Consider the following 14,772-nt stretch of genomic DNA (forward strand, 5'->3'; position numbering starts at 1 on the left):
GTTTCTGAGAATTTCACGAGAAACGCTATGTTGTACTGGACATATAATTGCACTGTCGAAAAAAAAATGTACACGCTTTTAGAGGTTTTCAGTTCACTCAAGATTAATTGTTGCAACAGTAGATATAGAGTACATGAAATGATTGCACTTATACAGGCTGGTCCATTGCTCGTGACCGCACCAAATATCTCACGAAATAAGCGTCAAACGAAAAAAACTACAAAGAAAGAAACTTGTCTGGCTTGAAGGGGGAAACCAGATGGCGCTATGGCTGGCCCGTTAGATGGCGCTGCCATGGGTCAAACGGATATCAACTGCGTTTTTTTAAAATAGGACGCGCGGTCTGGGGCGTCTTGTCACGGTCCGCGCGGCTCCCCTCGTCGGAGGTTCGAGTCCTCCCTCGGGCATGGGTGTGTATGTTGTCCTTACCGTAAGTTAAGTAAAATTAGATTAGGTAGTGCGTAAGCTTAGGGACCGGTGACCTCAGCTGTTTGGTCCCATAAGGCCCTACCACAAATTTCCAATTTAAAATAGGAACCCCCTTTTTTATTACATATTCGTGCAGTTTTTTTTTTCTTTTTGATCATCAGTCTGTTGACTGGTCTGATGCGGCCCGCCACGAATTCCTTTCCTGTGCTAACCTCTTCATCTCAGAGTAGCACTTGCAACCTACGTCCTCAATTATTTGCTTGACGTATTCCAATCTCTGTCTTCCTCTACAGTTTTTGCCCTCTACAGCTCCCTCTAGTACCATGGAAGTCATTCCCTCATGTCTTAGCAGATGTCCTATCATCCTGTCGCTTCTCCTTATCAGTGTTTTCCACATATTCCTTCCCTCTCCGATTCTGCGTAGAACCTCCTCATTCCTTACCTTATCAGTCCACCTAATTTTCAACATTCGTCTGTAGCACCACATCTCAAATGCTTCGATTCTCTTCTCTTCCGGTTTTCCCGCAGTCCATGTTTCACTACCATACAATGCTGTACTCCAGACGTACATCCTCAGATATTTCTTCCTCAAATTAACGCCGGTATTTGATATTAGTAGACTTCTCTTGGCTAGAAATGCCTTTTTTGCCATAGCGAGTCTGCTTTTGATGTCCTCCTTGCTCCGTCCGTCATTGGTTATTTTACTGCCTAGGTAGCAGAATTCCTTAACTTCATTGACTTCGTGACCATCAATCCTGATGTTAAGTTTCTCGCTGTTCTCATTTCTACTACTTCTCATTACCTTCGTCTTTCTCCGATTTACTCTCAAACCGTACTGTGTACTCATTAGACTGTTCATTCCGTTCAGCAGATCATTTCATTCTTCTTCACTTTCACTCAGGATAGCAATGTCATCAGCGAATCGTATCATTGATATCCTTTCACCTTGTATTTTAATTCCACTCCTGAACCTTTCTTTTATTTCCATCATTGCTTCCTCGATGTACAGATTGAAGAGTAGGGGCGAAAGGCTACAGCCTTGTCTTACACCCTTCTTAATACGAGAACTTCGTTCTTGATCGTCGACTCTTATTATTCCCTCTTGGTTGTTGTACATATTGTATATGACCCGTCTCTCCCTATAGCTTACCCCTACTTTTTTCAGAATCTCGAACAGCTTGCACCATTTTATATTGTCGAACGCTTTTTCCAGGTCGACAAATCCTATGAAAGTGTCTTGATTTTTCTTTAGCCTTGCTTCCATTATTAGCCGTAACGTCAGAATTGCCTCTCTCGTCCTTTACTTTTCCTAAAGCCAAACTGATCGTCACCTAGCGCATTCTCAATTTTCTTTTCCATTCTTCTATATATTATTCTTGTAAGCAGCTTCGATGCATGAGCTGTTAAGCTGATTGTGTGATAATTCTCGCACTTGTCAGCTCTTGCCGTCTTCGGAATTGTGTGGATGATGCTTTTCCGAAAGTCAGATGGTATGTGCCAGACTCATATATTCTACACACCAACGTGAATAGTCGTTTTGTTGCCACTTCCCCCAATGATTTTAGAAATTCTGATGGAATGTTATCTATCCCTTCTGCCTTATTTGACCGTAAGTCCTCCAAAGCTCTTTTAACTTCCGATTCTAATACTGGATCCCCTATCTCTTCTAAATCGACTCTTCTTTCTTCTTCTATCACATCAGACAAATCTTCACCCTCATAGAGGCTTTCAATGTATTCTTTCCACCTATCTGCTCTCTCCTCTGCATTTAACAGTGGAATTCCCGTTGCACTCTTAATGTTACCACCGCTGCTTTTAATGTCACCAAAGGTTGTTTTGACTTTCCTGTATGCTGAGTCTGTCCTTCCGACAATTATATCTTTTTCGATGTCTTCACATTTTTCCTGCAGCCACTTCGTCTTAGCTTCCCTGCACTTCCTATTTATTTCATTCCTCAGCGACTTGTATTTCTGTATTCCTGATTTTCCCGGAACGTGTTTGTACTTCCTCTTTTCATCAATCAACTGAAGTATTTCTTCTGTTACCCATGGTTTCTTCGCAGCTACCTTCTTTGTACATATGTTTTCCTTCCCAACTTCTGTGATGGCCCTTTTTAGAATCAATCAACTGAAGTATTTCTTCTGTTACCCATGGTTTCTTCGCAGCTACCTTCTTTGTACATATGTTTTCCTTCCCAACTTCTGTGATGGCCCTTTTTAGAGATGTCCATTCCTCTTCAACTGTACTGCCTACTGCGCTATTCCTTATTGCTGTACCTATATCGTTAGAGAAATTCAAACGTATCTCGTCATTCCTTAGTACTTCCGTATCCCACTTCTTTGCGTATTGATTCTTCCTGACTAATGTCTTGAACTTCAGCCTACTCTTCATCACTACCATATTGTGATCTGAGTCTATATCTGCTCCTGGGTACGCCTTACAATCCAGTATCTAATTTCGGAATCTCTGTCTGACCATGATGTAATCTAATTGAAATCTTCCCGTATCTCCCGGCCTTTTCCAAGTATACCTCCTCCTCTTGTGATTCTTGAACAGGGTATTCGCTATTACTAGCTGAAACTTGTTACAGAACTCAATTAGTCTTTCTCCTCTTTCATTCCTCGTCCCAAGCCCGTATTCTCCTGTAACCTTTTCTTCTACTCCTTCCCCTACAACTGCATTCCAGTCGCCCATGACTATTAGATTTTCGTCCCCCTTTACATACTGCATTACCCTTCCAATATCCTCATACACTTTCTCTATCTGTTCATCTTCAGCTTGCGACGTCGGCATGTATACCTGAACTATCGTTGTCGGTGTTGGTTTGCTGTCGATTCTGATTAGAACAACCCGGTCACTGAACTGTTCACAGTAACACACCCTCTGCCCTACCTTCCTATTCATAACGAATCCTACACCTGTTATACCATTTTCTGCTGCTGTTGATATTACCCGATACTCATCTGACCAGAAATCCTTGTCTTCCTTCCACTTCACTTCACTGACCCCCACTGTATCTAGATTGAGCCTTTGCATTTCCCTTTTCAGATTTTCTAGTTTCCCTACCACGTTCAAGCTTCTGACATTCCACGCCCCGACTCGTAGAACGTTATCCTTTCGTTGATTATTCAATCTTTTTCTCATGGTAACCTCCCCCTTGGCAGTCCCCTCCCGGAGATCCGAATGGGGGACTAATCCGGAATCTTTTGCCAATGGAGAGATCATCATGACACTTCTTTGATTACAGGCCTCATGTCCTGTGGATACACGTTACGTGTCTTTAAAGCAGTGGTTTCCATTGTCTTCTGCATCCTCATGTCGTTGATCATTGCTGATTCTTCCGCCTTTAGGGGCAATTTCCCACCCCTAGGGCAAGAGAGTGCCCTGAACCTCTATCCGCTCCTCCGCCCTCTTTGACAAGGCCGTTGGCAGAATGAGACTGACTTCTTATGCCGGAAGTCTTCGGCCGCCAATGCTGATTATTTATCAAAATTTATCCCGTGGCGGGGATCGAACCCCGGACCGAAGACGTTTTGATTATGAATCAAAGACGCTACCCCCCCCTTTTTTTTTAAATCTCATTTTGTTCGCTATTGTTCGTTGCATCTTCTCTCTTCTCGGGGCGGACGTCGTAAGACATCCATTTATGTTAGTTGTTGATCGATTGACTCAGTTTTTTTTTTTTTTTTTTATTACAGGGATCACGTAACCCTCTGATCGAACACGCTGAGCTACCGTGCCGGCATCCCTAGACCACGGGTGTAGTACGTAAAGAAATATGAATGTTTTAGTTGGACCACTTCTTTCGCTTTGTGGTAGATGGCGATGTAATAATCACAAACATATGGCTCACAATTTTAGACTAACAGTTGGTAATAGGTAGGATTTTTAAATCAAAATATTGAACGTAGGTACATTTGAACGTTTTATTTCGGTTGTTCCAATGTGATACATGTACCTGTGTGAACTTATTTCTGAGAACGCATGCTGTTACAGCGTGATTACCTGTAAATACCACATGAACGCAATAAATGCTCAAAATTATGTCCGTCAACCTCAATGCATTTGGCAATACGTGTAAAGACATTCCTCTCAACAGCAAGTAGTTCGCCTTCCGTAATGTTCGCACATGATTTGACAGTGCGCTGACGCATTTTGTCAGGCGTTGTCGGTGGATCACGATAGCAAATATCCTTCAACTTCCCCCACAGAAAGAAATCCCGGGACGTCAGATCCGGTGAACGTGCGGGCCATGATATGGTGCTTCGACGACCAATCCACCCGTCATGAAATATGCTATTCAATACCGCTTCAAATTTAGATTGACATCGATAAAATGGGGACCAATTATCCTTCCTCTCATAATGCCACACCATACATCAACCCGCGAAGATCGCTGATGTCCCACTTGTCGGAGCCATCGTGGATTTTCCGTTGCCCAATGGTGCATATTATGCCGGTTTACGTTACCGCTGTTGGTGAATGACGCCTCGTCGCTAAACAGAACGCGTGCAAAAAATCTGTCATTGTCCTGTAATGTCTCTTGTGCCCAGTGGCAGAACTGTACACGACGTTCAAAGTCGTCGCCATGCAATTCTTGGTGCATAGAAATATGGTTCGGGTGAAATCGACGTTGATGTAGCATTCTCAACACCGACGTTTTTGAGATTCCCGATTCTCGCGCAATTTGTCTGCTACTGATGTGCGGATTAGCCGCGACAGGAACTAAAACGCCTACTTGGGCATCATCATTTGTTGCAGGTCGAGGTTGACGTTTCACATGTGGCTGAACACTTCCTGTTTCCTTAAATAACGTAACTATCCGGCGAACGGTCCGGAAACTTGGATGATGTCGTCCAGGATACCGAGCAGCATACATAGCACACGCCTGTTGTCCATTTTGATCACAATAGCCATACATCAACACGATATCGACGTTTTACCGCGATTGGTAAACGGTCCATTTTAACACGAGTAATATATCACGAAGCAAATACCGTCCGCACTGGCGGAATGTTACGTGATACTACGCACTTACACGTTTGTGACTACTACAGCGCCATCTATCACAAAGCGAAAAATGTGGTCCAACTAAAACATTCATATTTCTTTACGTACTACACAAATATGTAATAAAAAATAGGGGTTCCTATTTAAAAAGAACGCAGCTGATATCCGTTTGACCTATGGCAGCGCCATCTAACGGGCCAACCATAGCGCCATCTGGTTTCCCCCCTTCAAGCTAGACGAGTTTCGTTCTCTGTAGTTTCTTCCTTTGATGCTTATTTCTTGAGATATTTGGCCCGGTAACGATCTATGGACCATCCTGTATATCAATAGCACAAGCTGCCTGAGGTACTAGGTATCAACCCATGCTCAAACACCCATGTCAGATATTAGTACTTGGTGTGACCTCCACAGGCGACAATGCAGACACTAACTGTGGCATCCAGACGATCGATGCTGATTACTGTCTTGGGATATGTTAAGCCAAGCCTGCCCGATCTGTTCACGTAGTTCTTTAAGAGTTGTTGGTTGACGAGTTGTACGAGTCACTTCTCCTCCCACCATATTCCACACGTGCTATATTGGAGACAAGTCCAGAGATCGTGCTGGCCATGGAAGCTGCTGCATGGCTATAAGAGCAGGTTGAGTTCCAAGGGCAGTGTGTGAGCGAGCATTATCCTGTTGGAATAACACACCACCTTCCTGTTGCAAGAACAGTACAAGAACAGGTCTAACAACATTCTGCACGTACCGAGTACTGGTTAGTGTCCCCTGCAGAAACCCCAAAAATTAACGAGAACTGAAGCTTAACAAAAAAATGGTTCAAATGGCTCTGAGCACTATGGGACTCAACTTCTGAGGTCATCAGTCCCCTAGAACTTAGAACTACTTAAACCTATATAACCTAAGGACATCACACACATCCATGCCCGAGGCAGGATTCGAAGCTGCGACCGTAGCGGTCACCCGGTTCCAGACTGAAGCGCCTAGAACCGCACGGCCACACCGGCCGGCTGAAGCTTAACACATCCCAGACCATAAGGCTTGTTACGGGGCCAGTATGTCTTGGAAAAATGCGCTCTCTGCAACAGTGCTCACCAGGTCTACATTGTACGCACAAACAACTATTCCTCGCATGCAGGCAGAATCTGTTTCCATCGCTGCAGACCACGGCGCGCCATCCAGACTTCCAAGTGATCGTGTGACGGCACCGGTCGAGCCATGCACATCGGTGCTGTGGCTTGAGTGGAAGACGGCCTAAGGTGTGGCGGTTCCCCGTTCGCAACAGTTTCATGTTGACACAGTTGGGATCACAAGCCGTCTTTTCCGTACTGTGGTAGCTGTACGATCTGCCACTGCTGTCGTTACAATACGTCGATACTGGGCGGCGCCTGTGCTGCCTGGACGTCCAGAAACTCGCCTACGAGTGTGAAAATGATCACGTGACCAGTGATACCAGCATCGTTGCACAACCGACGCAGCACGTCCAATTTGTGTGGCTATTCTCCGAAAGGACCATCCCGCCACTCGGAAGAATTTAATTTGAGCTCTTTCAAACGCGCTCAGTTGACAGTAGGAACCATGAGTGCGTCTTCGTGGCACGGTTCTCTGCTTCTTTCACACGTGTCCACCACACTTAGCTTTCTGGCTGTGTGCATTCTCTATTAAAAGGTAGGCACAGATGTCGCTCTGGTAGCTATGCCACTACACTATCATATTTCATCCATCTGGTTGGAAGAGACCGCAGCTGTTTTCGTAAATTGCACTGGACGAAACATTGAAACCAACCAAGAGCCTTTTTCAAATGATCTATTGCACCATTATACACTACTGGCCATTAAAATTGCTACACCAAGAAGAAATGCAGATGATAAACGGGTATTCATCGGACAAATATATTATACTGGAACTGACATGTGATTACATTTTCTCGCAATTTTGGTGCATAGATCCTGAGAAGTCAGTACCCAAAGCAACCACCTCTGGCCGTAATAACGGCGTTGATACGCCTGGGCATTGAGTCAAACAGAGCTTGGATGGCGTGTACAGGTACAGCTGCCCATCCAGCTTCAACACGATACCACAGTTCATCAAGAGTAGTGACTGGCGTATTGTGACGAGCCAGTTGCTCGGCCACCATTGACCTGAAGTTTTCAATTGGTGAGAGATCTGGAAAATGTGCTGGCCAGGACAAAAAAAATGGTTCAAATGGCTCTGAGCACTATGGGACTCAACTGCTGTGGTCATAAGTCCCCTAGAACTTAGAACTACTTAAACCTAACTAACCTAAGGACAGCACACAACACCCAGCCATCACGAGGCAGAGAAAATCCCTGACCCCGCCGGGAATCGAACCCGGGAACCCGGGCGTGGGAAGCGAGAACGCTACCGCACGACCACGAGATGCGGGCTGCTGGCCAGGACAGCAGTCGAACATTTTCTGTATCCAGAAAGACCTGTACAGGACCTGTAACATGCGGTCGTGCGTTATCCTGCTGAAATGTAGGGTTTCGCAGGGATCGAATGAAGGGTAGAGCCACGGGTCGTGACACATCTGAAATGTAACGTCCACTGTTCAAAGTGCCGTCAATGCGAACAAGAGGTGACCGAGACGTGTAACCAATGGCACCCCATACCATCACGCCGGGTGATACGCCAGTATGGCGATGACGAATACACGCTTCCAATGTGCGTTTACCGCGATGTCGCCAAACACGAATCCGACCATCATGATGCTGTAAACAGAACCTTGATTCATCCGAAAAAATAACGTTTTGCCATTCGTGCACCCAGGTTCGTCGTTGAGTACACCATTGCAGGCGCTCCTGTCTGTGATGCAGCGTCAAGGGTAACCGCAGCCATGGTCTCCGAGCTAATAGTCCATGCTGCTGCAAACGTCGTCGAACTGTTCGTGCAGATGGTTGTTGTCTTGCAAACGTCTCCATCTATTGACTCAGGGATCCAGACGTGGCTGCACGATCCGTTACAGCCATGCGGATAAGATGCCTGTCATCTCGACTACTAATGATACGAGGCCGTTGGGATCCAGAAAGGCGTTCCGTATTACCCTCCTGAACCCACCGATTCCATATTCTGCTAACAGTCATTGCATCTCGACCAACGCGAGCAGCAATGTCGCGATTCGATAAACCGCAATCGCGATAGGCCACAATCCGATGTTTATCACAGTCGGGAACGTGATGGTACGCATTTCTCCTCCTTACACGAGGCATCACAACAACTTTTCACCTGGAAACGCCGGTCAACTGCTGTGTGTCTATGAGAAATCGGTTGGAAACTTCCCTCATGTCAGCACGTTGTAGGTGTCGCCACCGGCGCCAACCTTGTGTGAATGCTCTGAAAAGCTAATCATTTGCATAGCACAGCATCTTCTTCCTGTCGGTTAATTTTCGCGCCTGTAGCACGTCATCTTCTTGGTGTAGCAATTTTAATGGCCAGTAGTGTAATTTCGGGCCTAAGCCAATCTTCAGATTGTTCCATTGACTTCTTTGCAAGTTTTAAATTTGTGTCGTCCTGAATAGCCCTCCTTTACACGTTATAAGACAGAAGTATGATTTTCTTTTATATTCCATATTTCGTTCCCTGCATTAATCAGTGTGGATCATAAAACAAAATGAAACTTCTGTCTTACAATGAATAAATTTTCGTGGAAGCCAACGCTACCGTCTGGCGATGTGGTCAGGCCTGAAACTACTATTGGTGCAATAAAAACATTTCAACAAAACTTGTGGCTGAATGAAGTATTTCCTACAGTCTGATTATACTGTCTGTTGGCGGACGACGTTGGAACCATTATCAGTACGTCTACCGTCCTCCAGGAGGCCTATTCCGTCATTGGACAACAATCGACGTTGTCTTTCCAGGTGTAGTAATTTTTTTCCGGCAATGTGTTTAAAATGTATGCGCCATCTATTTATTTCATTTTTAGTCATGAAAATCTTGTCACTATATCATATATATCATATCACATACAGGGTGTTACAAAAAGGTACGGCCAATCTTTCAGGAAACATTCCTCACACACAAAGAAGGAAAATATGTTATGTGGACATGTGTCCGGAAACGCTTGCTTTCCATGTTAGAGCTCATTTTATTACTTCTCTTCAAATCACATTAATCATGGAATGGAAACACACAGCAACAGAACGTACCAGCGTGACTTCAAACACTTTATTGCCCGCATCTCGTGGTCGTGCGGTAGCGTTCTCGCTTCCCACGCCCGGGTTCCCGGGTTCGATTCCCGGCGGGTTCAGGGATTTTCTCTGCCTCGTGATGGCTGGGTGTTGTGTGCTGTCCTTAGGTTAGTTAGGTTTAAGTAGTTCTAAGTTCTAGGGGACTGATGACCATAACTGTTAAGTCCCATAGTGCTCAGAGCCATTAGAACCATTTTTGAACACTTTGTTACAGGAAATGTTCAAAATGTCCTCCGTTATCGAGGATACATGCATCCATCCTCCGTCGCATGGAATCTCTGATGCGCTGATGCAGCCCTGTAGAATGGCGTATTGTATCACAGCCGTCCACAATACGAGCACGATGAGTCTCTACATTTGGTACCGGGGTTGCGTAGACAAGAGCTTTCAAATGCCCCCATAAATGAAAGTCAAGAGGGTTGAGGTCAGGAGAGCGTGGAGGCCATGGAATTGGTCCGCCTCTACCAATCCATCGGTCACCGAACCTGTTGTTGAGAAGCGTACGAACACTTCGACTGAAATGTGCAGGAGCTCCATCGTGCATGAACCACATGTTGTATCGTACTTGTAGAGGCACATGTTCTAACAGCACAGGTAGAGTATCCCGTATGAAATCATGATAACGTGCTCCATTGAGCGTAGGTGGAAGAAACTAAAATGAGCTCTAACATGGAAACTAAGCGTTTCCGGACACATGTCCACATAACATCTTTTCTTTATTTGTGTGTGAGGAATGTTTCCTGAAAGTTCGGCCGTACCTTTTCGTAACACCCTGTATATCTTAATGGCGTGTTGCAAGTGTACAGTTTCGCAAGTGCCTGTTGTTGCAAATATGTGACATAGCCAGTTATACCTGAGAGGTACAGTAGATTTTACGTTATGTACTTAGCTCGTCATTAGTGGCTACAAATCATGAATTTAGATTTTTCTTTCAAGTAGAAATATATTGGGGTATTAAAGTCCTAGACAGATGCACTTAGAGTGACGAAAGTCGGACTGCAACCTTCCACGAATAGTTCCTCTGACGTGGCGAGGTGACGCGACGCGCTGGCAGGGCGGTGACGTCACGTCACGGGGAGCGCCGCAGCTTATCGTCGTGGTTTCGGGAGGCGCCACCAGCGCCAGTGGCGCCACCGGCGGCGGCGGCGGCCCGCCTCCCGCGGCAGGCGCAGCAGAGGGTGGCGCGGAAGGCGCGCCGCAGCTCGCGCGAGGAGCACGCGTAGATGAAGGGGTTGATGCAGCTGTTGAAGTAGCCCAACCAGAAGGCGAACGTGAACGGCGCGCCGGACAGGTCGCACGACGAGCACGACGCGTCTAACAAACACAGCAGACCAGACATTTTCATTATACGTCGTACGGTGTATGTGTGTGTGCATTCTACCTCAGCAACCATCTATCAGATGCAAAGCTAACCCGGAATGCATGTTTACTTTTCAGCGGTCTGCGTGCTGATGTGAAAGTTTCTGGCAGATTGAAACTGTATTCCAACCGTAACCTTTGCTTTTCACTGGGAAATGTAGTTCGGCGAAGTCGGGAAGGTAGCTGAGAATTACTGGAGGAAGTAAAGCTGTGAGGGAAGGTTGTGAATAGTTCCTGGATATCTCAGTCCCTTTGCTCGCAATAGGAATGGTACCCAATTCGAGTCCCAGTCCGAGATACAGTTGTAATCTGCCAGAAAGTTTCAGCGAGCTGAGTGTTTCATTTTGCAGTAAACAAATACACTACTGCAATTATCCAAAATGCCTTGCCTTGACTCTTCACCTTTCACTGACACCCGAAAAATCAAAATGGCTCTGAGCACTATGGGACTTAACATCTGAAGTCATCAGTCCCCTAGAACTTAGAACTACTTAAACCTAACTAAGCTAAGGACATCACACACATCCATGCCCCAGGCAGGATTCGAACCTGCGACAGTAGCGGTCGCGCGGTTCCAGACTGACGTGCCTGGAACCGCTCGGCCATCAGGGCCGGCCCTGAAAAATCATTTGCAGCCCAGTGGACAAAAACTAAAGATTATAAATATGACTTCACATAACTGGCATGAACAGCCTTGGAGCGCAGAACATGGTTCCCATGCACCGCTGCACAATTCGTAGTGTACTCAGCTCCGTAGTACTGTGAACGATAATGGTGTAGGAGCAAACGCACCAACATGTACAGTACATTCGAGTGAGTCAAAGTACATTACAATTGGAATACCGAAATTCGCAGAAACACCTCGGTATTACAGACATCGCTCCGCCAGACCTAACAAGGGAAGCTGCCCTTAGAATCCCGGTCAGATTTAGAGGTAAGGTAGCCCAATGATAAACTGTCAAAACGGGATACAGATATACTGAACAGATGTACTGAACTATGAAAAATACAGCAAAATAATAAGACTGAAAAGTCCAAGCTTAAAAACGGCTGTATTAGGAAGCAGAACAGCCACGGCGTCGTAGTTATGTGGCAACGGTGTTGGACTGTCAAACGGACGAGCCATGCCCAAAACTACTTCGTGCGAATTTCTGTGAATTGTCCGTCCGGTCACTGAAGTGTTTGTTCTCTTTCTGTAGTCTTGCGGTTTTCGTACTATACATTGGTTACAGAACTTGAACCATGTGGTAAGAATACGTTACCGTCGCAAGTAAAAGTGATGAATAGTGAGAGCAGGCGATATACCATATAAACGTCTCACAGAAATCAAAATAACAAACAAAAGGGTGTGAACTATGTTACAAAAAAGGAATTCAAGAGTCAAAACTTCCGAAATGGAACCAAACTTCAAAAACGTTAAAAACATATGTTTTGACAGAGCACAGAGAAACTGCATGATCGTGGAACTGTTGCGTTAATTTGTTTTCATAATTTCCTTTGGAGTGATCACATTCACATTCATACGAACACCTAAATCGGGCAAGGAGGCATGTCTCACTCACTTTACCAGACGTACAAATTAGATGTGTCAGTAAGAGATTCCTATCATATGCCAAACGTACTGTCACTAGCGCCGTGTATGACACACCGGACGTGTTATCCGGTGGAGGATTCGGATGACTTGTCGCCTTGTCTTCAATCATTTGCGGTTCGCACTCGAAAGCCACTTCCTTTCGGCTTCTAACAGAGTAATTGTACATAATCAACTGTATCGCTGTAGCAAACGGATACAGGTACACAATATAGACGCAGATACACGATACAGACACTAGTTTGAAGACAACGCACAGCGGAAAAAATAAAAATAAAAAAAATGCCCCGATGCAGGGTAGAACACAGCTCGTTTGCCTTGGCAGTCTAATACCATGACCACCTTCTTTTTAACAGTCTCATTTTTTTATGGAAAATGGATCAGGTCGTGGGATGGCGGAGGCAAGGTAGGCAGGTGTCGCAACCCGGGAACCCGAGGCTTCGCCACAATGTCTCCTCCCTCCCATTTATGGGAACAAAGGATGCAATGGTTTTATTGTTTTGAATTTTTTTAGGCTGTAATACACTCGTTGCTCCGAATTGGGGACGCACGTAACTGGAAGCATACTTATATTTGGAGCAAGGGGCAAAAAGAAAGAGAGCAAAGTGTGAGGCTAAGAAAGCCATTAAATAAAACCTAAGGTTGGAGTCCGTAACACCATTAACCGGCACTACGTCTTACACAGGATGGGAAACAAAAACTTTGAAGAACCTTTCGCACTGAGGACAAAAAGAGGAAAGGGGGCAAATACTGGTACACAGTGCGAAGAGTCACGACGAACCTCTCCATCTGCTTTATGATCCAGGTACGAATTCTCGCAATGAACAAGGTAGATCCCACTTTGTACCGTGTATTGTTCTATCATCGTCTTGTAATTTTAGCTTCTCTTACCCGTGATGATCCAGATGCGTAGAGCGTGGTGGAACGCACTCCAAAAATAATTGGAAAAATATTGTCGATACTTTGGGTTACAGAGGATCTTGCAATGTCGTTCATGCAAGTAGTTCCAAAAGTCTAAAGTGTATTTAGCGCCGTCTTGAAACTGCATGTCCACGAAGCCACGTCACGGCATTAGTTTTCGTGAGTCGGTATTACGTTTCATCCGGGAATAATATAGTCTTGGGTTCGATATGATTCGGCGTCACTCGAAGGAAATACGCTCACATTTGCTTCACTAAGTGCCACACTGCCGTAGACTCGACACAGCTAAGACAGTGTTCATTGCTGTCTTGAACGCCACAGCTCCTGCACATGGGTGAGTCCATCATATGGATCGCATGTAGCCTTGATCTGGTCACCTGCTTACCGTTGACAGTGATATACCACATCGCCGTGACGGCGGTGTCCAGCGTTACGTGGTGAATTGTTTTCCACACTGCTCGCCAGTTGACGTCCGGGTGCTACCTCTCCACGATGTTATCCGGTCGTCCACGCTGCAGGACACGATAAACCGTCCGTGCCATCGCCAGTCGAGTCGCTGGTAAGGCAAGTCGAATGTAAATGAGTTCGAGTTAAAAGACATCGATGTAGAAGAGTGACGAGGGGACGTTGTGTATTGGCACAGGTGGCGAGAGGGAGATCGGCGCTAGTTCTTCTAATAACAAACTCGTCAGGCTGTCAGGACTAACGTGATGAAGCCCAAGCAGTCCCCGATTCGAGGGAAGGACGAGAGTCTCATATGTGATCTTGAAAAGCAAAGCCGCCAGCACACGGCGAGCTAAGATCAAGGGTATAGGTAATATCTAGGCGATGTGCGGAATGCGTGACGCTAAATGTGTGCTGACATACTGGGTCCGTTGGACGACGTCCAGTGCTCGTAGGCGGTTGTTGGCTATTCCAGTCCGAAAAGTCGTCGAAAATTGTGAGCAGAGGTTCGTCGTATATTGTCTGTCAAATCAAAGCCGAGACATTTAAAGTATCTCCAAGCTGTAAGGGGGTGACGCTGTCCTCGGGCAGTCCGACTCTGATGTTCATCGCCACTGATTTTGCGACGTTCATACGAGTACCAGTGACCATGCTATATGTAGCTGTCCAATGCACTGCGCTGGAGGTGTCGTTGCCGTCGCGGATGACAATCACCAGGTCGTCAGCGTATGCTTTACATCGGAAAGTGTGGCCTCGTAGCATCATACCCGTCAGTCGTTGCCGCTGGCCGCATAGGAGTGGTTCCAT

The 14,772-nt window shown here is 45.8% G+C and overlaps 1 protein-coding gene across 1 annotated transcript in view; it reads right to left on the minus strand.

Annotated features, from left to right (window-relative positions):
* Positions 1 to 14,772, minus strand: part of LOC126218956 (alpha-1B adrenergic receptor-like) — a 147,751-nt gene that overhangs the window by 44,450 nt on the left and 88,529 nt on the right. Inside the window, exon 2 of the mRNA XM_049942131.1 lies at positions 10,805 to 10,964. Within this exon, the coding sequence (XP_049798088.1) occupies positions 10,805 to 10,964 (160 nt within the window). The remainder of the gene's footprint in view (positions 1 to 10,804; positions 10,965 to 14,772) is intronic.

This window comes from Schistocerca nitens, chromosome 1, assembly GCF_023898315.1.
Source record: "Schistocerca nitens isolate TAMUIC-IGC-003100 chromosome 1, iqSchNite1.1, whole genome shotgun sequence".
NCBI lineage: Eukaryota > Metazoa > Arthropoda > Insecta > Orthoptera > Acrididae > Schistocerca > Schistocerca nitens.